Source organism: Mchenga conophoros, linkage group LG10 (genome assembly GCF_057382185.1).
Source record: "Mchenga conophoros isolate Kocher_MC1m ecotype Shallow Benthic linkage group LG10, M_conophoros_male_GT1.1, whole genome shotgun sequence".
Classification (NCBI taxonomy): Eukaryota; Metazoa; Chordata; class Actinopteri; order Cichliformes; family Cichlidae; genus Mchenga; species Mchenga conophoros.
Window position 1 is genome coordinate 16,875,117 of NC_140535.1, and position 23,030 is coordinate 16,898,146.

The 23,030-nt window shown below is 39.1% G+C and overlaps 2 protein-coding genes across 3 annotated transcripts; one reads left to right on the plus strand and one right to left on the minus strand.

Moving 5' to 3' along the window:
* Positions 1 to 363: 363 nt before the first annotated feature.
* LOC146565628 (lipocalin-like) lies at positions 364 to 1,787 on the plus strand. The gene is made up of 6 exons (XM_085288905.1): positions 364 to 556; positions 858 to 997; positions 1,086 to 1,162; positions 1,263 to 1,376; positions 1,461 to 1,562; positions 1,662 to 1,787. Exons 1-6 carry the CDS (start codon positions 461 to 463, stop codon positions 1,703 to 1,705), a joined length of 573 nt encoding a protein of 190 aa, XP_085145031.1. The 5' UTR covers positions 364 to 460; the 3' UTR covers positions 1,706 to 1,787.
* A 4,179-nt stretch (positions 1,788 to 5,966) lies between these two features.
* On the minus strand, positions 5,967 to 9,430 carry LOC146565629 (uncharacterized). 2 transcript variants are annotated; one of them, XR_014894020.1, is made up of 5 exons: positions 9,250 to 9,430; positions 7,277 to 7,366; positions 6,782 to 6,940; positions 6,363 to 6,458; positions 5,967 to 6,017 (listed from the first exon to the last, which is right to left on the minus strand). XR_014894020.1 is itself a non-coding variant. In XM_085287941.1 (5 exons), exons 2-5 carry the CDS (start codon positions 7,353 to 7,355, stop codon positions 5,988 to 5,990), a joined length of 396 nt encoding a protein of 131 aa, XP_085144067.1. In that variant the 5' UTR covers positions 7,356 to 7,366; positions 9,250 to 9,430; the 3' UTR covers positions 5,967 to 5,987. The 2 variants fall into 2 exon arrangements, 1 of the variants encoding a protein (XP_085144067.1); XM_085287941.1 differs by having other exon boundaries at positions 7,245 to 7,366.
* Between the last annotated feature and the right edge of the window lie 13,600 nt (positions 9,431 to 23,030).

Below are 23,030 nucleotides of genomic sequence, written 5' to 3' on the forward strand. Positions count from 1 at the left end.
GATTTTGTGATCTCCGCCACAGAGAGTACTGGAAGGCAACTACTACGTTGTTAAAAGTAGAAACGTAGTTTATAAATGAATCATGTAACTATAACTTTACTACTTTGCAGCTCCTTAGTTTGTGATTTCTATGATATGAACTTAGATGTCCTGTTATTTGAGTTTTTTTGTTTAGTTTGTGTGTTTTTTACTGTTTTTCTTGGTAACTGTCTGACATTCACCTCTCACACAGTGGATACAATTCTGCCCCTGCAGGAATAAACTTTGTGGTTATGAAACTGACCAAGTGTTTGCATAAAATGTCACGTGTTCAAAGCCGTCACAGAACCTGGGGTTTGTATAAGTGCAGCTGTTGGTGGGGAGATAATCTCACTCTTCTATATAAAGAGTCACCGGACAGCAACTTCCAGATCTTCATTTGCGATCTCCTCCATCATCATTTCACCACTTATCAGCAGCTATGGCTTCACTTCACACCCTTCTGGGAGTGGTACTGTGCTCCCTCATGGTTTCTTCCTCTGAAATCCTACCTCAGGCAGACTTTGATTTACAGGCGGTAAGAATCATTGATAATCATTTTTATTTTACCACCCATCTATTTTCATAACCATGTCTCTATCTTAGGGCCATGGAAAGGGGGTACTGGAGGTTATCTAACAGGGATAAGCAGGGACCCCCCCCCCAAGACAGTTTAGCAGTCTACACGGGAGGCTAACCTTTGCACAATTTACTTTTATAATGACTTCACCGTTTATGTTATGTGGTTATGTTTCACGCTGGATTTATATTCTGTGTTACAATAAACAGCTCTTGTGCTTCTGTCTAATTCTCAATGCTTTCCATTTGTGTGTCCACAGATGGCAGGTAAGTGGTACCGGACTGGAATTTGCTCTAATGGCCAGTGGTTTGTCAGTCGCAAAGCCAATATGAAGACCGGCACGGCCATCATTACGCCAACTGAAGATGGAGGTCTTGAGTTGTCGTTCTTCAGTCTTATGTGAGTGCGAGAGGACAGACAGAGCAAATATCATTTGAATAGCATTAAAATATTTACACTGGAGATTAATGCGATGTCTTTGCGACAGTAATGATACATGTCAGAAAATGGAGAATTTAGCCAACAAGACCGAGGTGCCTGGAAAATTCACATACAAGAGTCGGCGTGAGTACGCCCACAAAGAGAGGAAACGAATAATTTTCCATCATCATCATCCAGTATTATTTTTTCACATATTCTCTTCTGCTTTTTTCCTTTTTGTCAGACTGGGGGTATGTGAGTGACATGCTTATGGTTGATGTGAAGTATGATGAGTACGCCCTGACCTATTCCTTCAACACCAGAGGGAATGAAACCTTTGTCATTAACAGACTATTTGGTAAAGTTGCATTTAGCTGTGTTCAGTAAACCGTTTAGCAAAGTTACACCCACTGCAGCAGATTTACATCACGTGGTTTCACAGGACGTAGTTTGGACCTCAGCGATGAGGTGGATGAGAAGTTCAGGCAGTTCTGCTTGCAGACCGGCATCCTTCCTGAATATACTGTCCTTCTTCCTAAAAGCGGTACTTTTACATTGGTGGTGAAGTTCTATATAAAAACAGCTTGGAATACAGTGATGTTGTGCACTGATCACCTTACACTTTCCATTTTTCCTTCCACAGAGGAGTGTCCACTTCCCACCGATCGTCTCACCAGTACTGCATGAAGATCTTACACCATCTGTTATGGAAATGTGCCTGAGCACCATCTTGAGATGTTTTTAACAATAAAAATGCAAACATCGAGAATATTTTTCTTCATTATTCATCCTTTGTATGAAATAAACTGAAGAACACCCATAACAACACAACCAAAATGTATTTCCCCCCCCATTCACACACTTTATAGTATTCAAGCAATCAATCAATCAATCAATCAGTTTATTTATAAGCACATTTAAAAACAACAGAGGTTGACCAAAGTGCTATAAAAGCAAAAAGTAAAACAAACACACCTAAAGAGAACAAAACAAAAACTCAGTCACAATTAAAAGCTAGGGAGTAGAAATGTGCTTTCAGACGGGATTTAAAGTGGTGGAGACGTCCTAATTTGAAGAGGCAGACTGCTCCAAAGGGTCAGGCAAACGCTTGGTCTCCTCTGTGCTTTAGTTTGCTTTTAGGAACAATCAGAAGCAATGTAACAGCTGACTGAAAAGTTCTATTTGCAGTGTTTTTAGTTAAAAGATCAGAGAGCTACGAGGGAGCTAATCCACTTACAAACAAGCAATAAAATCTTAAAATCAATTCTAGAACATACTGGAAACCAGTGTAAACGAGCCAAGACTGGGGAAATATGGTCACGTTTACGAGTGCCTGTCAAGAGTCGGGCTGCAGCATTCTGAACAAGCTGAAGACGAGAGAGCAGAGAGCATTCGATTGTTAAAAACAAACAGTGGTCACATTATAAGTTAAATGCATATTCAAGCTTTTATTTACATCCGTTTACAATTCACTGAGTTTTATTTTATGTGATTAAATGATCTTAGATCATCCACCTGTAGATGAAGGTCAGAATGACTCCTTGTTTTATCTGCCCATATTGTGGTTTTAGTCAACATACTAAAGGAAATATGCTACCGAGTGGTGAGGTCAGAGTACCTCATAGCACACCAGTTGCTTACACACACACACACACACACACACACACACACAAAAAAGTATTTAGTCAGCCACCGATTGTGCAAGTTCCCCCACTTAAAATGATGACAGAGGTCAGTAATTTGCACCAGAGGTACACTTCAACTGTGAGAGACAGAATGTGAAAAAAAAAAATCCATAAATCCACATGGTAGGATTTGTAAAGAATTTATTCGTAAATCAGGGTGGAAAATAAGTATTTGGTCAATAACAAAAATACAACTCAATACTTTGTAACATAACCTTTGTTGGCAATAACAGAGGTCAAACGTTTACTATAGGTCTTTACCAGGTTTGCACACACAGTAGCTGGTATTTTGGCCCATTCCTCCATGCAGATCTTCTCGAGAGCAGTGATGTTTTGGGGCTGTCGCCGAGCAACACGGACTTTCAACTCCCGCCACAGATTTTCTATGGGGTTGAGGTCTGGAGACTGGCTAGGCCACTCCAGGACTTTCAAATGCTTCTTACGGAGCCACTCCTTTGTTGCCCGGACAGGTGTCTTTTATACAGATGATGAGTTCAAACAGGTGCCATTCATACAGGTAACGAGTGGGGGACAGAAAAGCTTCTTACAGAAGACGTTACAGGTCTGTGAGAGCCAGAGATTTTCCTTGTTTGAGGTGACCAAATACTTATTTTCCACCATAATTTACGAATAAATTCTTTACAAATCCTACCATGTGGATTCATGGATTTTTTTTTCACATTCTGTCTCTCAGAGTTGAAGTGTACCTCTGGTGCAAATTACTGACCTCTGTCGTCATTTTAAGTGGGGGAACTTGCACAATCGGTGGCTGACTAAATACTTTTTTGCCCCACTGTACACACACACAATTTTAACAAGTTGTTTCTGTGCTTAAATTTCTTACATTTTTTTCTTCCATTGATTAACCCACTATTTGAAATCAGATATTTTTCACTATTCTTCTTGGTTTATACATGAACTCTCCTTTGAGTACATTTCCTTACAACCAGAATATTATGATTGTTGGACAATCATGTAGTCAGACTCGGGTTTCTTTGTTTTCTGGTCTTCATGAAAGCCAAATCAGAACGTTTTTCCTCAGAAGTAGCTATTCCACTTCTGGGGTGAGCAACCTGTGCTCCCAAAATATCATTTTTGAGCATTTTAGTGGCCAAAAAGAATCTATATAGAGCTGCAAAACAAATCTGAATTTTATTAGAAAAAAAAAAGAAAAAAAGGTGATACAGCCTGTTCCTGTTAAATATACATGTGTCTTTCAACATTACTAACACTAATACATGAAAAATAATTAATATCTTTTACCACATTTGGCTACTCTACAGTGGGCTATATGATTATTTGGTACTTGGCATGGTGGTAAAGGGCACAAAGATCCACAGCCCATCTGTTCCCTTTTAATTCTGTAGGTTTTCTCTCAGTGCTCTGGTTTCCTTCCACACCCACAGACATATGTGTTAGGTTAACTGGTTATTCTAAACTTGCTCTCTGAGTCAGCCTTGCAGCAGAGCGATCATCCTATCGGGGCGACGTCTCTGCTTTGAAAGGCAGTGCCTCCAACATTCAGCAATAAAAAGAAATTCTGCTGACCATAATGAATCTCAGTTACATCATATTATCAGAAGGCTCAATTTTAGGTGGTCAGGTAGAGAGCATTGAGAGAGTTATACAATTTAACAACTGTCCCAAATGTCTTTATTAACGATTCCAGACATTTTCGCAGTTATTTACTGTCAGAAGATTAGACATGTGACCCTCCAGACAGCTGACAACGACCTGGCTTAATAACAACAACACCAGCTGGTTATAAGCTAACATTTTGCCAGCTAATATTATCACTGAGTCTCCTAAGAAAATCACATTTTCCCTCTGGTAAACAGTGTGATACCCGCACATCATTTGAGGATTTATTCTCTAAGCGTCCAACAATGAAAGTTTTACTAACACCAGCTAACAGAGGCTTACAGTGACAAAAACAGCAGCACTTACCAACAAAAGAAGTTCAGGAAAAACTCAGCAACTCAGCTCAGTATCACTGTCATTCGACAGAAATGGCCTTCAGTAACTAACAAAGCTCTATTCAGAGCTCAGGTAAAGAGCAGACTGACAGCCTGCACTCCATATGGATCAACCAGTCACAGTTTTTCGTCCTCCTGCAGCCACCATTGCTAGGATTATGCACTTTAGAGGGGGTAAGACAACAGAACTCAGCTGACTGCAGTCTGTACTCTACTGACATCTAGTGGTGAGATATCACACCAGTGAAAGTTACAACTTTAAACAAAGTTCCAAAAACAAACAAGTGAAACTCTCTCTTGATTGTATACTTTAACAGTAATACACATGCAACCTTCTAAACTATGGAACGCCAGGACTGCCATAATGAATTAATTAAATACACCATTAAATAATTAATTAAATGTGTCAATAATTAATTAAAATTGGAATTAATTAATTAAATAAATAGTTATGACACATGTAATTAATTAATTATTGACACATTTAATTAATTATTTATGTATTTCACATTTTAATTAATTATTGACACATTTAATTAATTATTGACATCAGATTTCCACAAGCTAACGCGGTTTTTGCCTCTGTCAGTGCACCCCAGGGTGGCTGTGGCTACAATGTAGCCTGCCATCACCAGTGTGTGAATGTGTGTGTGAATGGGTGGATGACAGGTTGTGTAAAGCGCTTTGGGGTCCTTAGGGACTAGAAAAGCGCTATACAAATACAGGCCATTTACCATTTACCATTTTTTTTGTTGTTGTTTTTGGACAAATTATTTCAGAGCTGGGTTACATCAGGGGGAACAGACATCTCATTTAAATTTAATGTCTCGTTTTTCCAAGTGTGTAAGGAACGTCATCCATCTACAATATAATCAGCAAGCACATGGAGCTATTTGAAGCTTTGTGAAATCATTAGAATTAGAAGTTTGTATTTCTTGTATTAATATTATTTTAATATCACATTTATATAGCGGATGGAGGTTCAGTTAGTTCTGTACTTTGTACTGCTTCAGAGGAGTGCTCAGCTGCCCAGTCTTCTGTCCCAGTGGTCATGTCACAGAGGACCACTTCCACTCGCATCCATAACCTGCAACATGTATTCCTAAATTCACCAAACACAGATATTCTTGTTGAATAATCATACAATTCTTACTCCAGTGAGCTGAAAATTTACCAATATTAATAAAGAAAAATGTATGCTGTTATCGTACTTGAAAAAACACTCAAACAGATATAGAATAAAACAAAGCACAACTGAATGTTATGTAAAAACGTATTTATTTTTTTCAACAGTGCTTTCAGTATATTTCAGAAGGTCATGGGCAGTGGGGTGAATTTCTGTAAAAAAGCAAACAAACAGAAAAAAACATGTTGCTCATTTGACTCATGGAGGTTTTAAAAAGAAAAAGCTTATTTTCCTTTAATTAACGGCACAATATCTTTCACCAACCAACCTTGTGATGAGTTTTGTACAAAAATATTTTCTGCTGTTGAACACCCGCTAACAATGCCCAGGTGCTCCTCAGCAGAAAAAAAAGCAGCGAGAGTTATGACAACTGCAATCCTCACCATAAAATTATCTGGACTGCACTGAGGAAGTGTACATTTCCATTTTGGATTAAATCATCTTTTAAAAACATCTCATAGCAACTAGTTTTTCTTGCATTACTTTTTTGTACTTACTAAGCACTTCAGGAAAACCTGTGTTGCATCCTCTCCGAGGAAAATGGGCAGGCCTCTCAGTGCTGCTGTCTTTTGGTGGGACACAATGTCAGATGTCTAAAGAGTATTCAGTGGAAAACAGACATTTAAATTAGTATAGTAACGTGGTGTACCTACACACAATGCAAAATCAGAACTCTTATAGTAATGAAAATAAAATACAGATCAGGCCCAGCAACATGTAAAACTTAAAAAAACAAAACACCATTTTAACAATTTTACTTTCTTTTTACAAATTAAATAAAATACCGCCAAATAAAAACAAAGTAATGACTGATGACATTCATTTCCATTGATGTGTTTTGGCTGAAGCCAACATTTTTTTCTGTTATGACAAAGGTATACTCTCTTCTAAAAATGTCAGGTAAAGGAGCACTTACCTGTTCATCAAGTTTATCCAAGATGTCTTCCATCTCCTCACCAAGAGCTCCCTTCTTAGACCGGTATAGTTTCAGCAGGCCAGGCACAAATTTGTCCAGGGATGCATTGAACGTCCCCAGGAGGTCTTTGCTTGTGATCCGATGAAATTCTTCAGATATCTAAACAAGACAATAACCAAAATATTGCCATTTATTCAGCACAGAAAATTTCTGGGTAGCTGCCTTGTACAGTCTGCACCATGTTATATGCCTGACTGTGTTATCAACCGCAAAACCTACTTCAAAAATCTCTCATGAATACACATTTTGCACAGGAATAGAAACACCCTCCACAAAAAACAGTATCAATATGCAAATATATATTATGTTCACACTGAAATGTGGAATTTTTGTGGATTTTTACTATTGAGTGTGACCTTGAGAGGTGTGATCGTAATGCTCCAGGTGTTTTAAATACACATACAAAGTCTGTGTGAATGCATGGCCAATGTGCACCTTGTCCGTGATGAAGGCGGAAATGTTTCAAAAGAGTCTCTTGACTGGAGCTTGTGAATTTGCAAAATCGGCACTGCATGAAATCCACCCCTGAAACACAAGAGACATAGTCAATTTTGCCAAAAGCACTTTTGCAATGGGATAAAACATCCATATCTAACACACAGAAGGAATCCATAGATGCAGGAGCTGAATACATCAACAAGCCAAAACCAGAGACATCATGAAAAAAATATGTAAGGAATCATATTAACTTACATATGACCACTTGTCTACTATATCAAGTATATGATTGATAACATACATGACATGTAACATAAATGCAAGCTTGAATTCAAACATTTTTTTGTTACTATGATAAAAAAATGCAATAACTATAGAAAAATTAATACTATCTGTAACACAGTATACATCAACAACACACAATCATTCCTTTAATATTGTCTCCTTCCCCATTATGTAAAAAGCTCTGAAAATGTAGCAATCTTATAATACAGAGCATGAAGTACAACTTTAATTTGCGTGTGACATTAACTTACAGTACATTAGGCAATCTTACACCAGCTGACAAACTGTCAAGTCAGCTTTAAACATTAAAGTAACAGTGCTGCACCGGATAAACGGTGACTATTGAAAAAGTGAAAAAACAATATTAGACAAATATTAGACAATATGCAAGTTACTTATATCACTGTCATATAATTGGCGCACATATCCTACACCGACCCATGAAAGAGTCTCCATGACAACGCGTGCTTGGCCCAGTTTGTTGTCAAGGTTAACATAACGTTTTCATGCAAAGATAACATTGAAACTGGTTACAAAACGGGTAATAAGCTAATAAGTTTTACCATGGCAGAAGTGCTGTAAAAAGCCAGTGTGAGATACCGTCATTTAGTGATGTCTGTCTGAATTTCAGAGTGTTTAACATTAAACATTACTTTTTGCGCTGGCCACTACTCTGAGCTAAAACCTTTTTTTTTTTTTTAATATTAAACTTTATTAAGAAACAGTATACAGAACATGTATACAATCAGAACAAAATTAACATATGCCAGGGGGTGTAATACAAAGAATTACATACATTCAAATAATTTGTAATTACTACAAATGGTAATAGTTTTCATAGCCTTTTTGTTAAGTGATCCACTAATCAATTTTATGTAACATAAAACATCATTATAGTAATGTTTAAAATTAGGTTTTTTGTTACTGTATTTGCATTTGTGAAAATAAAATTTAGCTAAGATAACTAATAAGTTTATTATACAGTAAACATCTTCTTTTTTTTTGCCTTCGAAAGAAACAAAATACAACATTTTCCCATTTCACAGTAAAGTCATTATAGAGATGTCCAGCAATGAATCTACTGAAGTCTTTCTCTGAGCTAAAACCTTCAGAGGCTGCTTGTAGCCCGATTACGACACAGCGGCGCGACGAAGGCTGCCCAAATTCATAGTGGACTCCTCTAAATGCGTCCGAGAAATACGTCCTCCTTATAATAAGCATCTCTTAAAATGTTTGCAATATTGAAACATTTCAATATAATGTAGAAAAAAACGAGAGAAAAAAGTTACGGATCGGACTCCCCGATCCTTATTGCGCATGTGCAAATTCTATCTGTGGAATTAGTTTTAATATTACTCTTTCTGGGTCACAAAATAAACTTTTAAGATATTTTCAGGCGTTAATGTAGCTGTGTAAATTGCTAATATCTGTTCAGTTTATTAAGACAACATATACTTGCAAAAGTGCTCCGACGCTTTCGGAGACGTCTGTTACCCACCAGCTCGATAGCTAGCCAAGGGGGGGGGGGGGGGGGGGGGGGGGGTGTCAATTAAGTCACTTAGATAACTTAAAAATGCTATAGTTGGCCTTTTTCAGTGTTTTACTAGTTCCATCCTCCCGGGTCCTCAGGAGGATGCAGCCTAGGCGCTTGTAGAAAATCTTAATAACACATGTAGTTAGCTTACCTGCTAGGGTAAATGGTCGGCAGCTCCAGCACCTGTCCAAAACTGCAGAAGTGAAAATCCTCAATGGTCGAAAAATTGCATTTTACATCCAAATCTAGCCACGATGGTTCAAATTTTCTTAGGAGGTTTTTAGTCTAGAACACATGGTAAACCACTATCACACAGCTCAGGTCTGCTCAGGCTCAGTTGAAAGTCCGTTTGGTTTAGTTCAAACTTGTTCAGACCACATGTGCCAGTCATCTACGGGGTTTCCCACTGGTTCCCAACTTGACTCAGAAACTCTGCTCAAAAGTTGATAATCCTTGTTATGCTGTCTAGAAAATCTTAGTTAGGACAACAATGAAAGAAATTTGTTGGGTAGACAAGCTTTTTTAGGTTGTAAATGGAAAGTTTTATTTCTAAGTCAGTTTAATTTAAAAACTTTAGTGAAATCAACAATTGCTAGTTATCGTTTTTACAGTGTATAAACGTTAATCAGTGTCGTTGACGGGTTGTGACGGCGTCCTTATGTGCCGACACCGGCGTTTTAGTTAGTAAAGCGGTGTGGCCAATGTGGAGTGGCTGAGTGAAGACATGCTAATGACAACGTGTACAAGCATTGGAGATGTGAGCAGGACAGACAGAAAAATGAAGGTGAAGTTTAAGTTCTCAGTCAGATTTGTGCTTATCCAGTGCCATTTATTTCCAATTCTTATTTGTGGATATTGATCATTAAATACTGACACTAGTTTATAAGTAGTGGAAATGCAAATAATCGTGTCATTATCAGTGATGAGAATAACGGCCGTTACTTTTTTCAGTAACTAGTAATCTGATTAATTACTGTTTCTATATTTCTATTGTTACATGGCTATTACTAAGAAGAAAATGCGGTGTGGACTCATTAATATTTTTCAACACACAGATGGTTGAATCTGTCTTCAGTTTACTGGGAGTTGGAGCCGGGGGGCAATCGTACAAGTGCTGCTTAGGTGGATTCACCTCTGTTTGCACCATTTAGTTATGAGCTGTTGCATCTGTGGATGCCAAAGAGAAAACTTCCCACTGGATACTGAGCTGACTATACCTGTCTTCCGTGTGTAGCACAAGCGTTTACTAGTGTAAGGCTGTAGAATTTCAATTTACAAAGTCAGTTACCAAAACTGTTAATACTTCCATGAACCATTGAGCAAGGCATATTACTTGATAGATGCTATTAGGAATGCTTTCAAAAGGCATCAACAGCACAGATACAGTAGATATCATTCACAGAACAATGTTTTCAAGCAGCATGTAAACATTTTTATTTCTGCTGTTAGATTGTTCTAATTTGACATTTTTACATGTTTTAAATGAGACAAAATTACAGGTTCAGACAACAGATTTTTTGGTTAATGCAATTTTTTATTTTTATGGGTAAGATGTTATAATACCCTGGTTCACTCTGTGACTTACTTTGTCTCCTATAAATCTTCTTTAATTCAGTTCAATTCGTACGGTGGCCCCTAGAGACAAAGCATGTATAAACTCCAAAACACTTACAAATTCCAAATAGCACGCACAAACTCCTCAACACATACAAAATCCAAAACACATGCAAACTCCAAAACACATGCAAAATCCAAAACACGTACAAAATACAAAACACGTGCAAAATCCAAAACACGTGCAAACTCCAAAACACGTGCAAACTCCAAAACACGTACAAAATTCAAAACACGTACAAAATTCAAAACACGTACAAAATTCAAAACACATACAAAATCCAAAACACGTACAAAATCCAAAACACATGCAAAATCCAAAACACGTACAAAATCCAAAACACGTGCAAACTCCAAAACACATACAAAATCCAAAACACGTACAAAATTCAAAACACATGCAAACTCCAAAACACATACAAAATCCAAAACACGTGCAAAATCCAAAACACGTACAAAATTCAAAACACGTGCAAACTCCAAAACACATACAAAATCCAAAACACGTACAAAATTCAAAACACGTACAAAATCCAAAACACATACAAAATCCAAAACACATGCAAAATCCAAAACACATGCAAAATCCAAAACACGTACAAAATCCAAAACACGTGCAAACTCCAAAACACATACAAAATCCAAAACACGTACAAAATTCAAAACACATGCAAACTCCAAAACACATACAAAATCCAAAACACGTGCAAAATCCAAAACACGTACAAAATTCAAAACACGTGCAAACTCCAAAACACATACAAAATCCAAAACACGTACAAAATTCAAAACACATGCAAATTCCAAAACACATACAAAATCCAAAACACATGCAAAATCCAAAACACGTGCAAAATCCAAAACACGTACAAAATTCAAAACACATGCAAAATACAAAACACGTACAAAATCCAAAACACGTACAAAATCCAAAACACGTGCAAAATCCAAAACACGTACAAAATTCAAAACACATGCAAACTCCAAATCACAACGGAAGTGCTCCAGGACGCTAGGGGCAGTGTTGAGCTCGATTTGTAAAATAAACGGCAAGTTTGTTGCAAAGACATGGGCTCTAGTCTCCGTTGCGCTTCCCAGGTTGCCTAGCAACTATGATACTAACAGCTGGAAACGTGTCATACAACTTTTTTTGACAGAAATGAAGGAGAACATATTTTTTTTTCATTTGTTTGTTTGTTTCTACAAGAGCTTTGTGTGATTTGATAAGTATCTGAGGCTGAGACCACAGGACAGTAAAACATGATTTTTGGGCTTCATTTCTGTACTGAACAGTCATTTAAGATTAGCTAGTAAATAACAATTAGCTAATGTTGTTCATGAGACTAAAGTCATATCACTTTGGTAATGTAAATATAATATGGCCAATATTATGGTTATTATATTAGTCATTATTAGGTATTACAGCAGTGAACATGAACTCTTTGTCAAATACTGAGCTTCAGTACAGATTCAAGTTGCAGTTATTTACATGTCTTACCACCTTAAATCTTCACTCAAAGACAAGTATATAGGAATGACTGCCAAATTTATTTGCCACTGAAGCCGAAGGATGGCATCTGAATAAAACCTCTCTTGACATGCCTAGATGACATTAAAGCTTGGTTGGCTCTAAACTTTTTAAATTTGAATGAAAAGAAAACAGATTTGTTGGTGTTTGGACCCAGTGGCCCCTGTGAGTCCTCTTCTTTTCATTTGGAACCCCTGGAGGTTTATTTTAAACCTGTTGTTACTGCCCTTGGTTTTAAGTTGGACCAGTCCATTTTTATCATTTAAGGCGACTGGCAAGAGTGAAATCGTTTCTTTCTAGGCAGCACTTTGAAACTGTGATCCATGCTTTTATTTCTTCCCCTGTGGACTACTGTAACGCACTTTATGTGGGGGTCAGTCAGTTGTTACTCTGACATCTGCAGCTGGTTCAAAATGTATATTGACAGTGCATAGGTGTATCATATATAAGAGACAAATGTTGTTCCTTCAGTATGTTGGCATTACTAAATTTGGCTCAAATGCTTACATACATGTGTAAAAAGAAAATGTACAAGCTGTGAGCTGTTTCAAATCAAATCACTTTTATTGTCACATCACATGTGCAGGTACATTGGTACAGCACATGTGAGTGAAATTCTTGTGTGCGAGCTTCACAAGCAACAGAGTTGTGCAAAATACAATAATGTAAACAAGCAAAATACAAGAATGGCTACATCTGAAACTAATAAATATATGTACAATATATAATAGTATATATATGTTTCTGATAAAATGAAGAGTAGACTGATGTATTAAATATTCCTTTATTGGGTGAGAAAATCAGACCATGTCATAACTGCTTTAAGTCATACAGAATAGATATCAGAGCTTTAAACAGGCTGACGTCTGCTAAATTGGTCAAACTGGGCAGAAAGTATACAAACACATAACATCCTTATAGAATATGATGTAACACTATAGATCAACTTAGCTCAGAATATATAAAGCATATAAACAATTACAGCAATATGATGCAACAAACACAGCAGTGCTACTGATCCAAAATCCTCAAAGCTTCATAGAACTGAAACAAACATTTATTTTTAGCTCCATTCTGCTGCTGATACATACTTTAGGTTTCTGAACATTGAACTTGTTGCTGCCTTTCATAGTGTGTAACTTGAAGGCCCTGAGTACTTTCTCTCACACTGAAAACACTGGGATGATAACATTATTTGAACATTACCTAATAAGACTGATTCAGGACAGACAATTAGTTATTTTAAACTTTTCTAGCAGTCCTTCACAAACAGGAAACAGTCTGTCTATTCTCTCCATCTGTCAGCTGCTGCTGGCTCTTCCTCCTCCTCTTCCTCACATACTGCTGAGATTGTCCTGGTGGATCATCAGGGGTGCAAAGCCTCACAGATGATGTAATGCAGTGGGTCCCTCAGTCTGTCCTCACTCTGGACACTTGCAGGTGTCACACATAGAAATCAAATGTGTGATAAGCTGCAGGATTCAAACACAAGTGTGACTTATAAATACATGTTCATACTTTTATTCCACAATCAGAGAGAAAGAAACAGAGAGAGAGTGCAGGACAGACAGGTGACAGTCTCAGGTGTACACACTGCTACAAAACAGCACCAGAGAAGGAGGATTTAGTGTTTGTGTCATTACGAGTGCTAAACAAGAAGAGTTCCCAGATGGTACAGTGGACACATGTGTGACTCCTGTGATTAAAGCATCTTTCTTTCAGCTTAAGGAGTGAACCGTCAGCTGACTGACATGACTGACTTTAATTACGCATAAAATCATCACATTCTCTGTAAGATTAAAGTCAGCTATTGAACGGCGAATATTTTGAAGTGAAGGCTTTAAAACCAAGTTAGTACAAACGTCGCTAATGTCACATAACTTTCCCGACATGTTGCCAACAGTAATGTTTTAATGTTCTTCATTATAAAAACATTTGCGCATAAATAAGTGACATAATATTCAGTACTTACTTCTGGAAGTTTACTCTTCGTCCGCTCCGCTTCCGCCGTTTTTTTTCGGCAAAATTATCCAAACCACCGCCGCGCTATGAAGTCTGGGATATGTTGGGCCATGAAGGCTACACAGACCCATCCTTAAAATTCAGAGAAATTAAGGACACATTTGAGGGCCGCATTTCGAGCAGCCTTTGAATTGGGACAGTCTTTGTCGTGTCGCTGTGACATAATCAGCCTTAAAATGCGGCCTTTAAGGCTGCAGACCCCAAATCCGGTCATTGGTACTTCCTGGCTTGTGTAGTTACTAGGTAACAAAAGCTCAACACTGCCCCTAGCGTCCTGGAGCACTTCCGTTGTGTTTTGGAGTTTGCGCGTGTTTTGGGGTTTGCGCGTGTTTTGGGGTTTGCACGTGTTTTGGGGTTTGCACGTGTTTTGTATTTTGCACGTGTTTTGTATTTTGCACGTGTTTTGTATTTTGTACGTGTTTTGTATTTTGCATGTGTTTTGTATTTTGCACGTGTTTTGTATTTTGCACGTGTTTTGTATTTTGCATGTGTTTTGGAGTTTGCACGTGTTTTGGATTTTGTACGTGTTTTGTATTTTGCACGCGTTTTGTATTTTGTACGTGTTTTGTATTTTGTACGTGTTTTGTATTTTGCATGTGTTTTGTATTTTGTAAGTGTTTTGGAGTTTGCACGTGTTTTGTATTTTGCATGTGTTTTGTATTTTGTACGTGTTTTGGAGTTTGCATGTGTTTTGGATTTTGTACGTGTTTTGGAGTTTGCATGTGTTTTGTATTTTGTACGTGTTTTGTCTTTTGCATGTGTTTTTTATTTTGTAAGTGTTTTGGAGTTTGCACGTGTTTTGGATTTTGTAAGTGCTTTGGAGTTTGCACGTGTTTTGGATTTTGTACGTGTTTTGGATTTTGCATGTTTTTTATATTTTGTACGTGTTTTGTCTTTTGCATGTGTTTTTTATTTTGTAAGTGTTTTGGAGCTTGCATGTGTTTTGGATTTTGCACGTGTTTTGGATTTTGTAAGTGTTTTGGAGTTTGTACGTGCTTTGTCTCTAGGGGCCACCGTACAATTCAATTCAACAGCATTTACATACAAATGAATTGAACTGAACTGAATTAAAGAAAAAACCCAACAATCCCCTATGAGCAAGCACTTGGCGACAGTGGGGAGGAAAAACTACCTTTAAAAAGGTAGAAACCTCCGGCAGAACCAGGCTCAGGGAGGGGCGGCCATCTGCCGCGACCGGTTGGGAGGGGTGGAGCCGATGACAAATGTATACACAGCTAAATATTAAAGCAAATATGCTTTAAAATTGATGTTTAGGGAGTTGAAGTAACTGTTAATATTTAGTTGTATATAACTTTGATTTTATAGGAGACAGAGCTGAAGTCACTTAAGTGAACAGTCTCAGAAACCAGTTGCGCTTCTTTTTCTTTTTTGGCTTTTCTCTCTGCATGTTGTCATCTCGGGCCTCTGGATTTTCTGGTTTGGTAGTACTGGCCTCCTCTTTTTCTTGCTTATTCTCCTGGAGTGTCTCGACTTGGGCTGGAGAATTTTCTGCTTCAGTAACGCTGGTCTCTTTTTGATCTATGGTCTCTTTTTTGGCTGGAGAATGATCCTGATTGCCAACGTTGGACTCGGTCTCTTCCTTCTTTCTTGTCTCTTGCAGAGACCGCAACGACTCCTGAAGAATGATCTTTTCATCTTCTGTTTGCTTGAGTTGTTTGCGGATTGTTGTGTTCTCCTGGTTTTTCCTCTCTACAATCTCCAGGTAGAAAGCTCTGGTTTTTTCCAGCTCTTCTTTTACGTTTTGGACCTCCAAATTATTTGCCTCACAAACAGCCTCACTGAGGCAGAGTTTGACTATGAGCTCAGCGAACTCACAGGGGGCTCTTTCTTCCTGTTCTTTACGTTTTGCAACTTCCTCTTCTAGGTTTTTCTGTGTTTTGAGGAGCTGCTCGCGGAGTTGTTGGATCTCTTCCTGCTGTTTTTTACATTGGACCTCCAACTCAGCTTCCCGAACAGTTTTCACCTCTGTAGAGTCTGTGTGTGGAGCTTCTGTAGTTTGTGTTGAAGCGTCCACACTCAGCTCTGCAGCTGTGACAGCTGTGTTGCTGTCTTGAACAGGAGCCTCACGCACATCAGGGGTGAGATTCTCCTCGGGTCTGCTTCTGCGAGCCTGTTCCAGTTGTTTTTGGAGCTCAAGAATGGTTTTCTCAGCATTTCCTCTGCAGCACTGTAGCTTTAGGCGAAGCCAATCATTTTGGGTTTTAGCCGCAGAGGCTTTGTGGTTCGCTGCTGTCATATTGTAGAGATTGGTTTTACTCATGTGCTGAGCCTCCTGCAGGTGAAATCTCAGTGCAGCCATTTCATCGGTCTCACTATATGGACATTTGCCATCATGTGGCATTAAGTGAGGATTAGGCTGTGGTTGAGATGGTCCATCATTGGTTCTAAAGTCAGGCTGATGATGCACAGGCCCTCGGTTCGGTAAAAACGGTGGCTTGTACCAATGCTGCCCAGGCCCATTATTGGGGTTAAAGTGGGGATTGGGCTGATGTGGCCCATGCCCTCGATTGGGTCCAGGGTTTCTGGCTCTGGGGTTTGGGTTTGCATTTCTTTGCTTTTTATTCTTATTTTCACCCTTTGGTTTGGCAGATGAAGTCACCTCATTTGGTGCCCGGTTTTTCCCTCTTTGCTTTGGGTTTGGCTGCTTCGCTTTTGTGTTAGGGCGAACAGCGGCCGATGAGGTTCCTTCCTGGGGATCAAGGTTTTGCTGCATACTCTGCATTCTTCTTGTCTTTGCTCTTACAATGTACAATGAAGATTTTTTTCTACTTGATCAGGGTTTGGACTTGTGTTCGTTGCATACACTGAACGTTTCAAATCGTTTTCCTAAAGGTTGGCTCGTGGTGTGTTCCTAAAGAGTCGCACAGTTCTGAGACATACTGAGAGCACGCTGCGGTCCTATTTAAGGACTTTTGAGATGATGTCACGTGCCCCTTTGGTCTGTTTCCTTTGATCTGATAGAGCAAATTGAGTGTGATGTCATTAACTTAGCAGAGAATCTTGTTTTTCTTTGAAATAGAATTCTACCAAACTTAAATTAAAAACTTTAATTTTGTACGAGATGTTAAATTCCCAATCTAAAGGCCAAATCTACCCAAGATCTTTAGGAGAAAATTACACAAATAGCTCAGAAGCTTCAATAAATGTTTCTGCATCAACATGTTTTCCATACATCTTTAAAAATATTTTCTATTCGCCTAAACAAATTTGAAAAGAGTCTTTGTCATATTAATTTCTGTCCTAATGGAAAAAGGAACGATTTTCAAAGCTTCAAGTTTAAAAGAAAATCATTTTATTTAACACTATCAAGTTGCAGATTTGCTATATAAATTGCAAGTCTGAAATAGGTGAGTTTTAAGGGGCATTCACTCAGGACAAAATAAATTATTTGCTTTCTGTGTCAGACTTGCAAACTTATAAATACTGCAGGGATGCGTGCATGAGTTAATGCTGTAGAGGAGACAATAATCAGGCAACAAACTGCTGCCATAGCCGCTCCTTAAATATCTGGTCTTGACTAAGCTTAAAATATGAGTGCTGAAAACTCCTCTGATGCTATCCAGTGGTATGTTCAGTGCACTTCACTATTCCTGTTAATAGAACATCTGAAAAAGAAAGAAGTAAAAAGTCATGCTGTCATAGTAAAAGAAGTCCTTCTTAAACTCAGAAAAATCTGCATTTGAACCACATAACAAAAATATTTTAAAGATCTGGCCTCAGATTTATTATTTTAGTGTTTAGAAAGCCCTTCTACACATATCTGAGCAGCTTAGTAATTTTCTTTTTAGTTTCAGGAAAAAATGGTGCTCCCAACTAAGCACAGCGGGGTAAAATAAGCCGAATAACACGCTGTATTGTGGGCTGGTTACGCTGTCAACAGGTAAGCATTTTTCCAGTGATATGGGTGAAGAAAGAAACATATTTACAGTGGCTTGCAAAAGTATTCGGCCCCCTTGAACTTTTCCACATTTTGTCACATTACAGCCACAAACATGAATCATTTTTATTGGAGTTCCACATGAAAGACCAAAACAAAGTGATGTACACGTGAGAAGTGGAATTAAAATCATACATGATTCCAAACATTTTTTACAAATAAATAACTGCAAAGTGGGGTGAGGATTCTCTTTGGCATCCACAGATGCAACAGCTCATAACTAAATGGTGCAAACAGACGTGAATCCACATAAATATACTTTTCATATCTGAAAGTCCTGAAGAGAACAGTGTTATGTAAAAAAGTAGAAAATTAGCTTTTGGTTGAAACTTTCTTTTTTGTAACAATGCTCTGTGGCAATAAACCTTACACCACTGGAAAGCCTTTTTATTTCCATTGAAATTGTGGCACATTTGCAAGTAATAAGCAGCACTTGTGCAATTGTTCCAACTCCTGGTAAACTGAAGACAGATTCAACCATCTGTGTGTTGAAAAATATTAATGAAATGCAGCCAAGAGGCCCATGGTGACTCTGGACGAACTGCAGAGATCTACAGCTCAGGTGGGGGAATCTGTCCATAGGACAACTATTAGTCGTGCAGTGCACAAAGTTGGCCTTTATGGAAGAGTGGCAAGAAGAAAGCCATTGTTAACAGAAAACCATAAGAAGTCCTGTTTGCAGTTTGCCACAAGCCATGTGGGGGACCCAGCAAACATGTGGAAGAAGCTGCTCTGGTCAGATGAGACCAAAATGGAACTTTTTGGCCAAAATGCAAAACGCTATGTGTGGTGGAAAACTAACACTGCACATCACTCTGAACACACCATCCCCACTGTGGTGGTGGCAGCATCATGCTCTGGGGGTGCTTCTCTTCAGCAGGGACAGGGAAGCTGGTCAGAGTTGATGGGAAGATGGATGGAGCCAAGTACAGGGCAATCTTGGAAGAAAACCTCTTGGAGTCTGCAAAAGACTTGAGACTGGGGCGGAGGTTCACCTTCCAGCAGGACAACGACCCTAAACATAAAGCCAGGGCAACAATGGAATGGCTTAAAACAAAACATATCCATGTGTTAGAATGGCCCAGTCAAAATCCAGATCTAAATCCAATCTGTGGCAAGATCTGAAAACTGCTGTTCACAAACACTGTCCATCTAATCTGACTGAGCTGGAGCTGTTTTGCAAAGAAGAATGGGCAAAGATTTCAGTCTCTAGATGTGCAAAGCTGGTAGAGACAGACCCTAAAAGACTGGCAGCTGTAATTGCAGCAAAAGGTGGTTCTACAAAGTATTGACTCAGGGGGCTGAATAATTACGCACACCCCACATTGCAGTTATTTGTAAAAAATGTTTGGAATCATGTATGATTTTCGCTCCACTTCTCACGTGTACACCACTTTGTGTTGGTCTTTCACGTGGAACTCCAATAAAATTGATTCATGTTTGTGGCTGTAATGTGACAAAATCTGGAAAAGTTCAAGGGGGCCGAATACTTTTGCAAGCCACTGTAAATATTTAAAAGGAGATGCGTAATAACTAATAAGACGACTACTGTTTAAACGATGTCTTTGAAGCCCTTATGGTACATGTTACACAACTTTCCTTCATCCCAACAAGACTGAGGTGCCCACATAGTTGACACATACAACTGATTATGAATGCACTATTTAACCATTCCTATTTTTACATCATCTACTTGGCTTTATTATTGAAAGTCTGTGGACACTCTGACTTGTGCATAGCTGATGTGAAGTATGATGACCACTACCTGACTTACACCATCAACAACAGGGCCCTGTTTCAGGAAGCCGGTTTAGTGGAAAAACTGAGTAAGTATACCCTGAGTTAACGAAAACTCTGGGTTTTCGGTTTCACAAAGCGAGTTCAGCTGCAGCCTGAGTGAGTCACTATGACGACACACTCCGTGAAGCTAACCTGCCCCCTAGCAGGTTTACTACAACTAACCCTGACTGTCTCCGCCCCTTTGTCGGAAACCTGACAGTAGGAAGTGTCAGACATGGCGTGCCACTTCCTTGAAGAGCCAGTAGATCGTGAAGCCCAAATTCTCCGCAGAGCTCTCCGCCGGGAGAGAGTGATTAGAGCGCGTTTGGACATTTTATCATTTCCTGATGATTTTCTGTGCGAACGTTACCGTTTCTCAGCACAATCTATAAGTTATTTGCATAACATCCTCAGGCCATATATTACGGATGTGACACATCGCGGACATTCTCTCAGTTCATTACATATTATTTGTATTGCACTTCGGTTTCTTGCAAACGGGAGCTTTCTGTATAATATTGGTGACGCTGAGCACGTTTCCAAGGCTACCGTCTGTCGGGCAGTCAGGAATGTTACAGTTGCACTGAAACGTCTCCTGTACTCGTTTGTGGTGTTCCCCGGTCATAGACCCACAAGATTTATCAAAGAGGGATGCCACAAAATTGCAGGTATCAGGATGACCAAAACTTAATGTATGATGTGGTGATACTTGGACTACTACTTAAATTGCACATTTATTTTCAGGGTTCCCAGGCGTGATTGGCTGTATAGATGGCACTCACATTCCAATCATTGCTCCTTCAGTAAATGAAGGAGACTATGTGAACAGGAAGTCTTTCCACAGCATTAATGTACAGGTACATAGTTCCCTGTAGCATGTCAAACTAACAAATTATTTCATTATAGTAATGGATGCTAATTTGTGTTCTCTGCGCTGTGAAGATCATATGTGATGCTGCCAACATTATCACAAATGTGGAAGCCAAGTGGCCAGGCTCTGTCCATGACTCACAAATATTCCGTGAATGTACACTGAGCACAAAATTTGGACATGGTGAGTTGAGAATACTTTAAAATATATAAAGACCAATTGCTTCAGGGACATTTGAACTGAAGTGTACCCTTCTGTCTTAGGAGAGTTCACTGGCTACTTGCTTGGTGATAGGGGGTATCCATGTTTACCCTATTTGCTTACCCTGACCCTGAACCGGGCCCACAGCAGCGATATAATCTGGCTAATTGCAGGACAAGAGCCAGAATTGAAATGACTATCGGAATGCTTAAGGCCCGGTTCCAGTGCCTGCAAAGACTCAGGGTCACCCCAGAAAGGGCATGTGACATTATTGTGGCATGTGTGATTCTTCACAACATTGCCACAATTAGAGGAGAACACTGTCCTTCTGAACCAAACATCAGCAGTGATCCAAACCATGAACATCCTGACCCTCCCACGGACATACAAGATGGAAGCGCAGTCAGAGACACCATATGTCACAATCATTTCTTTTGACCCATCACCTCAACATGTTGAAAGAAGAATAAACAGATGTTTTGTTCAACTGGCTTTATTGGTCGCCTGTATTTCCTGTACACAAAGTATTAAAAGATGTAAACCTCATAAAGTGTCTCTGTTGCTTCCTCCTCTGTAACAGCTGTCAATGTTTCTTCATTATTTTCCTGTAGTAAAGAAATAAACAACATTGCTGTTCTACTGTAACCTCATATAATCTGTGGAGTATTACTCACAACTGCATGTTGGTCTGGCTCAACAGGAGGCTGCACCAGATGCAGTACACCATCAACTGATAGAATATGAGGTTTATACAGGTCACTTATAACTTACAAGGGACCAAATGGCAATTAACAAACATACCAATCACCTTACACTTCATTGTCATTATGCTCTCAAAGACAACCAAGACTGAGGGAAGGCAAAATCAGTAGGAAAATAACTTCACTACAAAATAATTCATTATGGTAAAGAGTTTATCAAATGAATGAGTAGCACTGCAAAGGTGACTGTGAAGAAAGGATGTATGCACATCATGTATTATTTTGAATTTACCCCTTATGTAGGCACTTGTGTCTTGCGGGGTTATTGACTCAGAGGATGTCCCCGCAGAGATGCCTTCGGCCACAGGGCGCCCACTGTTTTGGCTGAGGGCCAACTGCTCAGCCTCTGTGAGTGGTGGTGGTGGAGGACCCCCACCTGTTTTTCGGGCCTCCGCTTTTTTTCTGTTGGCTATAACGGGCCACATTTGAGCATACAGAGTAAGCAAATATGTACTTGTAATGTGCTCAGATAATTTCAATAAGTGCTTACAGAAAGAAAATTAATGTAGCCTCTAACTGCAATTGATTTACATCGGACAAACAGACCAAGCACTATGGCTCATAATACAATTACACCTTACCTGTTTGGACTATATTTTTATATTTCATTTTTACTTGCTGCCAGGCACGTTTGGGGCCTGTTGGGTTGCACCTGCGCTCACATCACGTCACAAAATAAAATGTATAAAATAACAAATAAAATAACATATGATAAAATAACGTGTTAAATGGGTGGAAATCCCTCGATCAATGTTTATATTAACACTCACGCATTGACTCTGTCGGCTATGTTTTGCCATGCATGCTCCCTTTCTTTTGCAGCTGAGGCTGTGTTACTTTTTTCCGCGGAATTTGCATGTTATCGGCATATGCTGCCATCAGAATTTCGGCCTCAAGCGCTGTGAAATACATTGACCGCGCCTTCTTTCCCTCCGTCTCCATGGTGACTCGCTTAATCTGTGCTCCGCTTATCAGGGCTTTATGTATCCTCGTCCGTGCGCTTCACTTGGGGTTAAAGCAACTCCGCGTTGACTGAACTAATTGTTATCAGCCTTTCTGAAACCGAATATTCCGAGTTGGACAGTTCGGGGTTACTCAACCGTGAGTGTCGTTTTTCACTCTGAGTTTTCCAAACCGGCTTCCTGAAACAGGGCCCAGGGCAGCCAAAGCTTTGTTGTTAACAGATTGCATGAAAAGG

Bases quoted from the DNA above. Each gene is read 5' to 3' on its own strand.
- LOC146565628 (XM_085288905.1), top strand. From the start codon at position 461: ATGGCTTCACTTCACACCCTTCTGGGAGTGGTACTGTGCTCCCTCATG. The intron at 557-857 runs GTAAGAATCATT...GTGTGTCCACAG, and splicing joins CAGACTTTGATTTACAGGCG to ATGGCAGGTAAGTGGTACCG. The intron at 1,563-1,661 runs GTACTTTTACAT...TTCCTTCCACAG, and splicing joins TGTCCTTCTTCCTAAAAGCG to AGGAGTGTCCACTTCCCACC.
- LOC146565629 (XM_085287941.1), bottom strand. From the start codon at position 7,355: ATGCAGTGCCGATTTTGCAAATTCACAAGCTCCAGTCAAGAGACTCTT. The intron at 6,941-7,244 runs GTATGTGTATTT...TGTCTTGTTTAG, and splicing joins CATGCATTCACACAGACTTT to ATATCTGAAGAATTTCATCG. The intron at 6,459-6,781 runs GTAAGTGCTCCT...AATACTCTTTAG, and splicing joins TGGATAAACTTGATGAACAG to ACATCTGACATTGTGTCCCA.